This window comes from Plecotus auritus (assembly GCF_963455305.1).
Source record: "Plecotus auritus genome assembly, chromosome: 9".
In the NCBI taxonomy this organism is placed as follows: Eukaryota; Metazoa; Chordata; class Mammalia; order Chiroptera; family Vespertilionidae; genus Plecotus; species Plecotus auritus.
In genome coordinates, this window is record NC_137783.1 from 109,696,337 (window position 1) to 109,709,853 (window position 13,517).

The 13,517-nt window shown below is 52.3% G+C and overlaps 1 protein-coding gene across 3 annotated transcripts in view; it reads left to right on the plus strand.

The window, feature by feature from the left end:
- The window catches only part of CHRDL2 (chordin like 2), a 31,088-nt gene that overhangs the window by 12,413 nt on the left and 5,158 nt on the right, over window positions 1-13,517 (plus strand). For 2 of the 3 annotated variants that reach the window (XM_080640899.1, XM_080640901.1), the window contains exons 3-9: window positions 2,512-2,605; window positions 4,586-4,728; window positions 6,907-7,000; window positions 7,710-7,765; window positions 9,662-9,830; window positions 10,717-10,911; window positions 13,080-13,253. In XM_080640899.1, the coding sequence (XP_080497025.1) occupies window positions 2,512-2,605; window positions 4,586-4,728; window positions 6,907-7,000; window positions 7,710-7,765; window positions 9,662-9,830; window positions 10,717-10,911; window positions 13,080-13,253 (925 nt within the window). The remainder of the gene's footprint in view (window positions 1-2,511; window positions 2,606-4,585; window positions 4,729-6,906; window positions 7,001-7,709; window positions 7,766-9,661; window positions 9,831-10,716; window positions 10,912-13,079; window positions 13,254-13,517) is intronic. The other variant, XM_080640900.1, reaches the window with a different exon arrangement.

Below are 13,517 nucleotides of genomic sequence, written 5' to 3' on the forward strand. Positions count from 1 at the left end.
CACCCACCATCCCCGACCCTGCCGCTGTGTCTCTGTGTGATCTGACTTTTGCCTTATTTCTCCAAACTCATTTCCTACCCGCACCCACATTCCAAACTCATTCCTACTTGTTCCTCCCCTGGATCTTCTCACAAATGGTTCCTTCCCATCTCACAGTTCATAACATAAGTGCTCCCGCCTTAGGAGGCCTTCTCGGCCTTCTGTTTCTAAAATAGTCTAACCTTGTTAACTCAGTCACATTACCCTGTGTGATTATTATCATCAGTTTAACATAGGAAATGAACTTTTAAAGATATATATATATATATATATATATATATATATATATATATATTGACTTCAGAGAGGAAGGGAGAGGGAGAGACAGATAGAAACATCAATGATGAGAGAGAATTATTGATTGGCTGCCTCCTACATGCCCCCAACTAGGGACGGAGCCTGCAACCCACACATGTGCCCTGACTGGGAATCGAACTGTGACCTCCTGGTTCATAGGTCGATGCTCAACCACTGAACCACACTGGCCGGGCATGAAATGATCTTGTTCCTACTTGTTTGTTTGGTTGTTTGTGTGTGTGTGTGTGTGTGTGTGTGTGTGTGTCTGTGTGTGTGTGTTTTAAATATATTTTATTGATTTTTTACAGAGAGGAAGGGAGAGGGATAGAGAGTTAGAAACATTGATGAGAGAGAAGCATCGATCAGCTGCCTCCTGCACACCCCCTACTGGGGATGTGCCTGCGACCAAGGTACATGCCCTTGACCAGAATCGAACCTGGGACCCTTCAGTCCGCAGGCTGACTCTCTATCCACTGAGCCAAACTGGTTAGGGCTACTTGTTTGTTTTTTATGGTCTGTCTCCCCTGCAAGGATGAAAGCTCCATGAGAGCAGAAACCTTGTCTGTCTCATACACTGCTATGTCCCTGGCTCACAGTAGTCATGCAGTGACTACTGAGTGAATGCATGAGTCCCCGCCCTGTTCGCCAGAGACAGCTCAGCATCATGGAAAGTGCATGGCCCTGGAGGTGTGTTTACCTGCTGTGGCATCTCAGGCAACATAACCTCTCAGAAGCTCTTTTCTCATTTTGAAAGTGTGGATAATAGTATCCACCTCTAGGGTTCTTGAGAAGATGAGGTGAGATAACACATTTCTGTTTAACCTAGAGCCCCTACCTAGTAATCACTCAGTACACAGTAGTTATGATTTCCCTGAGAGGCACCTTTGTCTGCAAGGCCCCCTGCCCTTTCTCCATCTCACTTCCTGCTGCGTGTCGCTGATCATCTCCATCCCTGGGATCCTTTGAGGACAGAATTGAGAGAGAGAGATTCTACCTCTTCAGGCCACACACTTCCTTGCACTCTACCTTACCTTCTCACCTGAGGGCTCAGTTCACCCTCTGGACATTTGTTAAGCACCCCTGTGTGCCAGGCCTCTTGAAGGCCCCTTATGGAGCTCAGGCCAATTCTGTGGACTCTATGATGCCTCAGCCCAGATTACTCCTTGGGAAGCAGTGACTCCAGAGGGACTAGGGCCTGGTCCTGGGTTTTCCATGGGGTAAGAGGCTACCTCTGGGACAAGTGCTGTCGGGCACTCAGATGTGCAAGGAGACAGGAAACAAACTTGCCAACTTCAAAATTTGAACAAAGTTGGTTCCATTTCTCTAAGAGAGAGACCATCAATTCCTCCGTTCCTAGCTCTCATTCATTCACTCACTCACTCATTTAAACTCCAGCAGGTGCTAGCCTGGAGCCAGGCCCTATGCTGACAATTCAGAGATGAATGGAACGAGACTTGGTCCTTGTTCTTGGGAATTCATGGCACAGTTGTACATGGTTCATTACAACACAGTACAATGACCCTTCCAACAGGGGAGATACGGTGTGGGAAGCCTAGGGATGGGGAAACCGACAAAAGGTGTGGTAGCTTCTCTCTCTCCAGCTCCTCATTTCTCTCTGTCCTGTTTCTCTGCTCCCTTCTCTTTCATTTGCTGTCCTTAAAAAAAGCATTAGAACTTCGGGCTCTTCCTTCTCTGGTGCCAAGGTCACCAGACCTCCCAGAGATTTAGGGAGTGAATCCCAAAGCCCTGGGCCTGCTCCACATCAGGTTTCCAGTCTTGTTTCCATCCCTGTCACCTGTCCTCATATGTCACATCCTCTCTTAACCTTCATGAAGTTTAGGCTCAGAGGTCAAAGAACAAACCCCTGGAGTTAAAATAACACAGTCAGATCAATGTAGAAATAACTCAAGGCTTTCCCTTGTTATGTCTCAGACACCATGAAGGGGACACAAGGTCTGCTCAAGCCCATGTACACTGTGCCTTCCTCCGTGGTCAGGGAGGAACATGGATGGGCGAGCCACACAAGAGAGCAAGGGAAGGGGAGAGACTGGACACATGAGTTTATTGTTTTTAATCCCATCTCTGGCTTCAAATGAGTGGGTTTTGGGAGAGGACGGGTTCAGGCGGGAGGCAATGGCTCTTTGGAACCAGGACCAACCCCTGTGTCCCCTTCAGAATGCCCATGTGAATTGTTACCGCCTCCACTGCCCGCCTGTCCACTGCCCCCGGCCTGTGACTGAGCCACAGCAGTGCTGTCCCCGGTGTGTGGGTAAGTAGCCTCGTTCATCCCTTGTACCCCCTGACCCTTATCTCACCTCCGATGCAAGCCCCTGGCAGAGGGAGGCCCCTGGAATGAGATGGGCAGTATCTCTGTTGAGAGATGTTGAGACACCAAAGTGCTCAGGGGAAGAAACATCCTGGATACCCAGTGAGGGCTGGGGCAGCAGCAGCAAACTGCTCATTCTTAAGTAACTGTGCTTAGCAGGAGCGGGGAGAGACTGTGGAGAGTAGCTGAGGGAAATAGGGGCATGCTTGGCCTGTTGATGGCACATGTCGGCTACAGTCTCTGGCTGGCCAGAGCCAAGGGAGTGGACTTGCCTGTCCAAGTGGAGGTGGGTGATCTGGGGCTGGAGGCCCTGCAGGGAGCCCCATGATTACAGTTCTGGGCCTGGGAAAGACCAGAGGAGTTGGAGTATGTGTATTCTGAGATTCTTCCCAGCACTGTGATTCAGGGACTTTCTGTAACTTGATGCTAAATGTCTATGATTCCATGAGTTTAAGATTGTAAGAGCCTCTAAGATTGGGATTCTATGAAGTAAAGGTAAGAGAGAGGAGAAGTAGCCAGCGAAGAAACTGGCATAAGCAAGTGGCCAATGAGAGGCAGCCAGTGGGAGGCCAATTTAGAAGAGTGTGAGTGGGGAGATGTTGAGAGAATCCCTCTTTAGAAGCGTCAGGAAGGTGCTGAGGGAGGCTCCACGTCGCAGTTCAGTCTAGGCTCGGAAGCCAGGGCTCTCCTGGGAAGCTAGGGACTTGTGTGGAGTGGATATAGAGGGGCTCATTTTCCGGGTGGGATGGTAATGGGATCTGACCGTGGCTCTGCCTTGGGTCACAGAGATTCTTGGCTCGGGATTCCCTCAGGGAGCAGGAGCTCTGAGCCTCGTCCTGCCTAGTGAGGGGGCATCATGCCTCCTTCTGTTTGAGGTTGACTCCAGGAATCCTGACCACTCCTTATTGACTATGCCTTGGCCCAGGCCCCTTCTTCCTCACATGCTCCTGTCTCTCTCTCTCTCTCTCTCTCTCTCTCTCTCTCTCTCTCTCTCTCTCTCTTTTTTCTCTCTCTCTCTCCCCTACCACTTTGCCTGCCTGGCGCTACATGTTCTTCATGACTCAGCTCAGACCATCATTCCCTGACTACCCCACCCTCATGTCCTGCCTGAGTTAGTGGCTACCCCTCAGTGCCCTAGCCCTTACCATGCAACAGCATCACTGCTTATGGAATGTCTCTTTACCAATCAGATTGTGAGTTTCTTGATGGGCGGGGCTGAGTCTTGTCAGCACTCCATTCCCAGTTCCCAGCACAGTGCCTGGTACGGAGGTGTTTAGTAAAGGTGTCTGAGAGGATGAGTAGGTTCTCTGAGGATGGGAGCCTTAGAGGCTTGCCCCTCTACCTGACAGAATGAACACTGGCTAACCGGTAGGTGATGGGGAGGGAGGCTCTGGTGACCAGTGAATGACAGGAGCTTACCCCAAGCACAGGGACAGACTCTAGATCATTTCAGCTGACTCCACTAGGATGTCACCCCACGAGGGACTTTGTTCTGTTCACTACTGTGTCCCCAGCACCTAGAGCAGTGTCTGGCACTAGGAGGTGCCCCATGGATGCTCACTGAATGTTAAATGAACTGACACAGGTCCACTGGGCCCCTACTGAGTGGGGCCCAGTGGAGCTAAGGTTTCTGACCTGGCCTCTGGCTCTGGTCAGGACCATCTCAGACACTGGGGGGCTGAAAGGCCATGGTGAGGAGCCATGGGAGGGAATGACAAGGTCAGATGTAGGTGTCAGCAGGACCTCTTCTTGGTTAGCTGATGGGGGACTGTTTGGGAAGAAGAAGGCCAGAATTCAGTTTAAATGCCAAGATATGCTAAAATCCAAAATCTTCAGAAAAGTGGCCCAGTTAATTCTGGCAAAGTTCTTACATCCACATGGAACCTCATTTTTCTTCTTCCTCCTGCCCCTCCCCACCTGCAGAACCTCACACACCCTCTGGGCTCCGGGCCCCCCCAAAGTCCTGCCAGCACAACGGGACCATGTACCAACATGGAGAGATGTTCAGTGCCCATGAGCTGTTCCCTTCCCGCCTGCCCAACCAGTGTGTCCTCTGCAGCTGTACCGTAAGAAGCTCCTGCCTTCACTTTAACTCAGGCCCGCAGTCTGGGCCTGAAAAGCGTGGTGGTGTGGGCTGGGTGGGCGGGAGGTGGTTCTCCCTGGTCAAAGCAAAGTGAGAGTGAATGGGATCAGGAGTACTTCCCCTTTCTCTGGGCTTCTGCGCCCTCCTGAGCTGCCTGTTACAGCCTGGGTCACCTTGACTGACATTGGCTTGTTTTTGTTCCCTCCAGTAGACTTTGTACTCCTGGAAGGGAGGGAACATACCCAGTTTGTTTCTTTATCTTCTGCTGCTCCTGGCCCAGGGCCTGGCATACAGAGGATGTCTTTAATTATTGTTGAGTGAATGAATGAATGAATGAATGAATAAGTGAGTGAATAATCAGTTATCAGTCCTGGGGCACAGAGACAGGGCCAGATTGCAGCAAGTGGAATTTAATCTGAAGCTGCCTAAACGCCCCCTGCTGTCGTCAGAGTTGAGCCTAGGAACAGGCAAGGCTGACTCTGCAGTGTTACAGGGTACCACGACTGAAGCCAAACAAGGCCTGATCTGGAAAGTCTTCACCCTCCTCATTTGGGGGTTCTAGGTGTGGCCCTGCCACGGGCTAGCAGAGGTTTTCAGCCTGTCACTCAGCTCCTTGTCTGTGCCTTGTCAGGAGAAACTCCTGCTCTCCAGATCTCCTTACTACCTGGTCACCAAACTTCTCTGGGCCCCAGTTCCTTTGCATGCATATGAAGTCTGACCAGGTGATCGATCCCCAGTGTCCTCTCTATTTAAGACAATCATCAGATTTAGTAGTGGTGCAAGGGGAGGAAGTCTAGACTAGTGTTGGACACCCCTGTTGGAGCTCTAGCTCTTCCATGGTTCCCTGTGGCCTTGAGTGAGTCACTTCTCTCAGCCTGCTTCTCCATCTCCTCAGTGAGGCTCCGACCCTTAAAGTATCTGTGCTGCCGAGCAAACAACTTACAAATGAGGGTGACTACTTATAATCAACCTCGAGAGCGATTATTTTTGCAGGGCCAATAGTATTTTGTAGTACTCCATGGTACCTACTAGATTCATAGAAATGTCTCATGTTTGTATACAAGCTCCCAAAGACCCTAGGAGAAGGATCTCAGATGAAGAAATTGAAGCTCAGAGCAGTTAAGCAACTTCCCTAAAGTCACTCAGCTTGTCAAGTGGCAGAGCCAGAATTCAGACCCAGGGCCACATAACTCCAAAACCCACGTTCCTTTTCCTGCATCGTGCTGCTTCCTATGAAGGGACAAGGGCCTGATTTAGGAGGGGGCTGTAGGAAAAGACAGAAATGATGATGGTGGGGTGGTGAAAGCATTCTTGTGATTTCTTGTCCCTTCTCCCTGAATACTTGGGTCTCCCCTTCCTTCTTCTCATGCCTGTTTATATGGGTCTGACTCCTGGCCTTGTCTGAGGGATCAGAATCCTTTCGAGACTCACTGGAAAAGATGTTAATAAGGAAAGGACTTGAGGTAATATCACTTCCTCCCATTTTAAAAATGCCTTACATTTTAAAAAGGATTTTCACAACTGTCCCCTCACTTGACCTTCACAGCCCAGATAGGTGTGCCCCCATTTCACAGAGGAGGAAACCGAGGCCCAGAGAAGAGAAGTGACTCATCAAAGGTTACCTGACCTCCTGATTCCCAGAAGGCCTTTTCCCCGGCAGTGTTGCCTTTCAGGGCTGAGTCCCAAAGTTTCAGATGTAGGGTTTTTAGTGAGAGCAAGGTGAGCCCAAGGTATCCCCCACCAATGTCTCTCCCTTATGCTGGGTCCCCCTTTCCAGGCCAGGGGAGAGGACATTGATTTCAGTAGGAAAAGCCCGAAGACTGGGCTCTAGTCCATTCTGTCCGGCTGTGTCTCTGACTTAGCAGTGCACCCCTGCAGGCTCTCCCCATCTGTACGTTGGAAGGGTCCCACCTCCCTGAATGGCTGTGAGAGCCTACAGAGAGAAAGGGTGTGAAAACGCTTTAGCAGCCGGAGGTTGATGCTACTTCAGGTCCTGGAATGGGAGTGGGACTTCTTCTGAATTGGCTGGGCCTTGCCCACACCACTCTGCTGCTCCCTCCCTCTCCCACCTCAGGGGAGACCTCAAGGCCATATGCTCCCACGGCAGGGGCTGATCCTCATCAGAGCTCATCTCCCAACTCCTGCTTGCTCTGTCTGTCAGGAGGGCCAGATCTACTGCGGCCTCATGACCTGCCCGGAACCAGGCTGCCCTGCACCCCTTCCACTGCCCAGCTCCTGCTGCCAGGCCTGCAAAAGTGAGTCTGCCCCTAGATATGGCAGTGCCCACCCACCCCACCCCAGGGACCCAGCCATGGACTGTTAGAACAGGGGGAACCTCAGAGACACTCAGCATGTAGCACACCATTCCGTCCTCGTGGGTGGGGACTTAGCCCAGAGCTCCCAGAAGGCTGAGCCTGCGCAGAGGCTGTTGTGCATTTTTTATTGCCATCCCAGGGAGAGGAAGGAGGGAGACACAATGTAAGGGATGCCCTGGGGAGCTGCCTCTGCTTGATATCAAGTGTGACCTGTGCTCTAACTCATCTTCTGCTTCTCGGGAAAGTCTGGGGTTGTAGAGGAAGAGGAAGAGGTTATCCCCCGGCCACTAACTTCCATTGGTCCAGTGGCTGCCCAGGGGACTGGGACTAAACGGCTGCAGGGATGGGATTCTGGGCCGTCCATGATGGGCACTGAACAAGAGCTCTGGCCCAGCCAAGCAGTTCAGTCCTAATGGTGACCAGGAGGTCAGTGTGTGAAAACTTGGGCAGCAACCCAGATGGGAGGAGACACTATGATGAGAAGGGGCAATAAGTCCCCACTGGGCAGAGAGACTTGCTGGTGTTTGGGGGCTGCAGAAATAGCAGTAGGCCCTAGAGGGGCAGAGCCTGGATGTGGAGGCCTACCTGCCTGTCCAGCCAGCAAGGCTGAGGAGGCAGAGGCTAATCCAATTTCCCTCTGGTTTTCCAGATGGGTCAAGTGAGAAATCAGCTGAAGAGGACACTGCACAGTCACACCGTGGGGCGGTGAGTACACAGATACCGACAGGGTTGGGAGAGGAGGTGAGGTGGGCTGGTATCCAGGGCCCAAGTCTCCATGACGGTGGAGCAAGTAACCCTCATTTCTCATTTGTCCCTGGGTCAGCTCCATTAGCCCCACCATGTCCGGCCCCTCTCCTTAGCCTCCTATCATGGCTCCCATCATGGCTGATGGGCCAGGAAAAAGCACCAAACATGCAGGCGCAGGCCCCAAACGTACCGCTGTCCCTCCTGGGAAACCCTTTGACACTGTTCCACCCAGAGCCCCTGTCTGTCCTTATTCAGGCCGCCTCTGAGCAGCATGTTCCCTGGGGGCGTGGCCTCTCATTTTGGTCAGCCTTCCCCACCCGGCTCCTGACATACTGGTTCTTTGTCTGGGGGCTACCTCTCTGTGTTCCCCCTGTCTTGGCCCCTCTCAGTCTTGTCTAGAGTGCAGTGAACTGAACTGCCCAGCTCTCTCTGGATGTAGAGGAAAGAGGTGGGAGAACAGGCTCACATACTGACTCGTGTCCCCCTCTGCCATCTGTGCTGCCTACAAGGTGAACAACTGCACCTGCTCTTTCTGCCTGGCTCACCCGGAGGTGGGGCTCCCTTCCCTGCGTCTTCCCAGGGCTCTGAGCCAATGAGCTCTCCCCTCTCCTCTGCCAGCTCATCCTCCCTCCCTAGGCTGGGCTTTCTCAGGTGGGGTCTGGGTGCAGGACCTGAGCCAGGCCATCCCCTTTCCTTCCATCCTTTCCCTGGGAGGCAGTGTGCTAGGGGGTTGGGCTCTTTAGTTCCTTCTTGCCTCTATTCCACTTGACAAGCATTTCCAAGGGGCCTCCTAGGGGCTTGGGCCTGAGCTGGGGCCTTAGATAGGGTTTCTGCTTTGGGAGCTCTTGTGGGCTCAGTCCAGCCATCAAAGGACTAACTGAGACTGTACAGAGCAGGTCGGGGCTGTAGGAGAAGGAATGGGAGTGATTAGGGCAGGGGGGGGGGGCAAACTTTTTGACTCGAGGGCCACAGTGGGTTCTTAAACTGGACCGGAGGGCCGGAACAAAAGCATGGATGGAGCGTTTGTGTGAACTAATATAAATTCAAAGTAAAGGAGCGGAGGGGAGAGCAAGAGAACCAATAGAACAGCCGGATCCAGCCCGCGGGCTGTAGTTTGCCCACGGCTGGATTATGGTCAATGAGGTGGGTTAAAGCTCTGCCCCTTGCCCCAGACCACTGGCTCCTCTCCCGTGGCCTAGAGCTGCCAGTCCCCAAACTATGTAAAGCTCCTGCCCCGTTACACTGCCCTCACCACACACCTGTTGCTGTCCCTGCCAGCTTTCCCATCTGGTCTGAAGCTGAGAGTCTTGGGATCTTGGATTCCAGGGCCTCAAGAAGGGGGTGGGGGCTGGAGCTCTGCAGACCCTCTGTGTCCGGATGGGGCCGGGTCCTCGTCTTCCTGCCCATGGGGTGCTGGTGGGATTGTCAGAGGCCTGTCTCCTTGTCCCAGCACATAAATCTTCTCAAAGAAGGACTTCCTGACATTCATCCTCACTGCATTCTTACCTTCTCTTTCTTAAACATTAAGTTCTCCAGGTCCCTGATTACTTATGTCACCCAGATAAAGACCCAAACCCTTCTGCCCACCCAGTGCCAGGGCCCTGGCTCTGACAGGCCTAAGAAGGGCTTGTTGGAGGCTGGATTTCCAAAGTCCTACCTTCCGAGTTTTCAAAGATCCATTGTCTGAGAACATCTTAGATCCCATCCAGGTCTGCCTGTCCCTAGCCCGGGCCCCCTCTTCACTGGGAAGTCATGCTGGCATCTACCCTCAGGCCACTCCCTGCAGCCTGTGCCTTGCCACTCCTTCACTGGCGGTGACCTATCGGTGACCTTTATCCTTCCTGCCATTTGCAGAGACATTCCCAGGATCCATGCTCAGGGGACGGTGGGAGAAAGAGAAGCCTGGACACCCCAGCTCCCACTGGGTTCAGCTCCCCTCTGGGCTTCATCCCTCGCCACTTCCGACCGAAGGGGGCAGGCAGCACCACAGTCAAGATCGTCCTGAAGGAGAAACATAAGAAAGGTGGGGATGGGAACCTCCTCCAACCCCTGAGGTGGGAAAAGGGCCCCCTCCCCCCCCCCCCCCGCCGACTGCTCCTACCTCCCATTCCCATACCCTGACTCAGTGGTTCTCCAATCTCAATTTGGCTATGAGTTTATAGACGCATAGAACACCAAAATGCAGGTGTCCTTAAAGGACGTAAGGTCTGATTCCCCTCTTTTGACAGATGAGGACACTGAGGTTCAGAGTATTGAGTTAGAGATAGAACCAGCATCTGCTATGTCTTTCCTGGGAATTGAGGGGCACAGAACAGAGAGATGAAAAATGGTCTCTGTCCTTGAGGGGCTCCAGACATGTCAATCAATTACTCTAACTTAAGGAAGTGCCGAGGGAAAGTTCTTGACAACGGAAGGAGTGAACAGAGCTGGGCTGCAGGAGGACAGTCAGGATGGACTGGGAAGGAGGCCACCTGGGCAGCCATGGCAGCAGAGTGGGGAGGCACCCCGACTGAGGGAGTGGGGATGGTTGCAGATGGGACACTGAGGCTGAGGAAGGGGAAGGGACCTGCCAGAGCTTGCACAGCAAGGTAGTGACAGACCTGGATGTCCTATCTCCCACTGTGAGGCCATCGCCCTCCTTGCTCCACCACAGGGGCCCGTGAGGGTGGGAGGAGGACTCTCCATCTCCAGCAAGTTTTTACTGAGCATGTCACAGCCCTGAGTGCTGAGATGGGGGAGGGGGCAGGGATGTGGGGCCAGGTTTATATTCTGGCCTGCACTTTGCAGTCAGTGTGGCTGCGCCAGACTGTGGAGCAGGGGCTCTCCGAGGCTCCACCCCCGCCTATTACTTGACTCTGGCTGGAGTCCAAGGCACTGACCCTTCTCTCTCTCTGCCCTCCTTGGCCCAGCCTGCGTGCATGGTGGGAGGACGTACTCACACGGGGAGGTGTGGCATCCAGCCTTCCGCTCCTTCGGACCCCTGCCCTGCATCCTGTGCACCTGTCAGGACGGCCGCCAGGACTGCCAGCGGGTGACCTGCCCCACTGAGTACCCCTGCCATCACCCAGAGAAAGTTGCGGGAAAGTGCTGCAAGATCTGCCCAGGTACAAAGAGATGCTGGGGGCAGGGAGGGCACTAGCCAGAGTGAACAGCTCTGACGTGTATGGGGCGTGGGTGCCGAGCCACAGAATGCAGGGTTTTTAGGTGCACAGAATGCTGGGAGCACAGCAGCAGGAAGTGCCAGACTTGTCATGTATTGTCTGTAGAACCATCTACTGTTACAGACAGAGTCAGAGGCTCTCAGACACATATACATAGAATCAAATAGTGTTCTGGACTCGATGAAGTCATAACATCTTAGGATATTAGGACTTTTAAGAGAAATAGCCAGTGTTTATTGAGCACTTACCATGTGCCAGGCAGGTATTTTGCATGCATGGATTCATGTAACCCTCACCACACAGACAAGGCAGGTATCCCTGTTTTACAGAACGAGGAGATAAATACCTGTCCCAGGTCACACAACTGACTGTAAGTGGCAGCTGGGATTTGAACCCTCATCTGTCTTACTCCAAAGACCATACTTTTGACCTCTGTTGTTTTCCTTCAACCCCCATCTACATATGGGCAAACTGAGACCCAGAGAAGAGAAGGGACTTTCCTGTCACACAGCACAGTGGTAGTGGAGCTGAACTAGAACTCAGGCTTCCAGACTTGCCGGCTGAGTTCTTTCAACAATGTCATGTGACCCTAGGATAAGTGAGTGTGCCAAAGGGAACTTTGGTCGGAGTATGTCATTGAGAAGCACAGCCTGTGCGTGTCAACAGTAGCTGATGTGAGGAGCAGGCCTATTCCCTGCAGTCTAGAAAGAAGGCAAGGGAGTAGGAGGTGCAAGGTGAGGTTGTGCCTTGACCACATCTGGTTCGAGGGCTGGGTTGGAAAAGCTGAAAGGAGAGGAATGGAGAAGAAAAGAAGGAAACATGCATCAAGAACCTGCTAGCACCAGGTGATTTCACACGTTTCATTTAATTCTCACAACTCAGTTACTTCACAAATGAGATAACTGAGTGGCTGCAATTACCCTAAGTCTCCACCTACCCCAGCATTAACGTCAGGATATTTGAGTTTACGTTAGCTTGCTTACTGACTTACTTACCTAACTTACTGTTGTGAGCTTGGACAAGTTACTTGACCTTTCTGAGCTTCAGACATAGGGTTGATGAAAATGCTTTATGAATTGTAAATCAACATCCAAACATAAGGCATAACTATTATTTATCAGAGTAATATGCTGTTGGGACAGGCTCGGGGGGAACATGACAGGTTGGTGCCTGGAACACGAGGGGTGGGGGTTCAACTTGAATTATCTCTGAGATTGGCTGAGGCTCGCTCCTGAGCTCCTTCACACACATACCTGGTCTTGGGCTCCGCCATCAGCATCCAGTTTATTTCCTTTTAAAAATATTGAGACTGTAACAGCTCTTAGCTGGACTTCTCTGAGGGCTTCATAACTAGTAAGTCTAGTATGTCTAGGGACTTAGTCCTTTGGTCCCTGAAAAATAGTCAGGGAATGTTGGTACATGGAGAGCTCTGGAGAATGTTCTTGGAATTCCAACATGTCAAAACTTCAAGACTGTATCCAATTTGGCACCAAAAAAAAAAAAAAATTACCACCATCCCCACCATCTCATTCTCACCCCCACACCTTTCCACTTCTGCCACTACAGTCACCATCATCATGATCTCTTCCACCACCTCTTCCACCACCACAGCCATCATCATCATCATCACCGCCATCATCACTTAAGCCCTCTCAAACCTTTCATTCTGTGTGTGTTCACTGAGAGCCTGTGCTTGGTGTGAGTGACTAAAAGATTTGAAGGACATGGTTCTTGCCCTTCACCTTTCTCTTTTAAAGAGAAAACACATCCGAGTGAAACAATTACAAGGCAATGTGGGATTAAGGGCATGAGTGGGAGTCATGGGAAGTCATGAAGCGTTTTAAAAGCTATGAGTGTGAGGAAATAGTGGGCTGCCTGGAGGAGGCGGAAGGTGAGCTGGGCCCTGAATGGTGAGAAGTTTTCTGATATGCTAATCAGTGGGGGTGGAAGGGGGAGATGCCCCTCTCTTCCCCAGAGACCTTCTCCTCCCAGGGCACCAGAAGTTTTGCAAGGACCAAGAGACCCTGAGGGGGATTCAGACCAGTGGCCCCTCTTTTTGAGCCTACAGGGGTGGGGAGACAGAGCATTCACAAGCTCCTTGTGTCTCCCAGAGGACAAGGCAGACCCTGGCCACAGTGAGATCAGTGCCACCCGGTGTCCGAAGGCGCCGGGCCGGGTCCTCGTGCACACGTCAGTATCCCCAAGTCCAGACAACCTGCGTCGCTTTGCCCTGGAGCGTGAGGCCTCTGAGCAGGTGGACATCTACCTCTGGAAGCTGGTAAAAGGTGAGCATTGGCGTCCTCCCAGCTGGGCACACCTCTGATCAGTCCCCTTTCCCAGGCTCCAAGGCCCCATAGGGGCCTTTTGGGCATGTTTTGTTGATCAGGTGCCTTTGGCCCAGGAAGACCTGCCTATGGCAAGCCTTCCAGGTTTGAGTCCCTGATTCCAAGAGAGAGGGAGACACTGATTCTGTCTGATTCTCTGGCAGTTCTGATAAGCTCACCTACTCTGAGATGCCAGGGCCTGGAAGTGCTCCCTCTCCTGGGGAG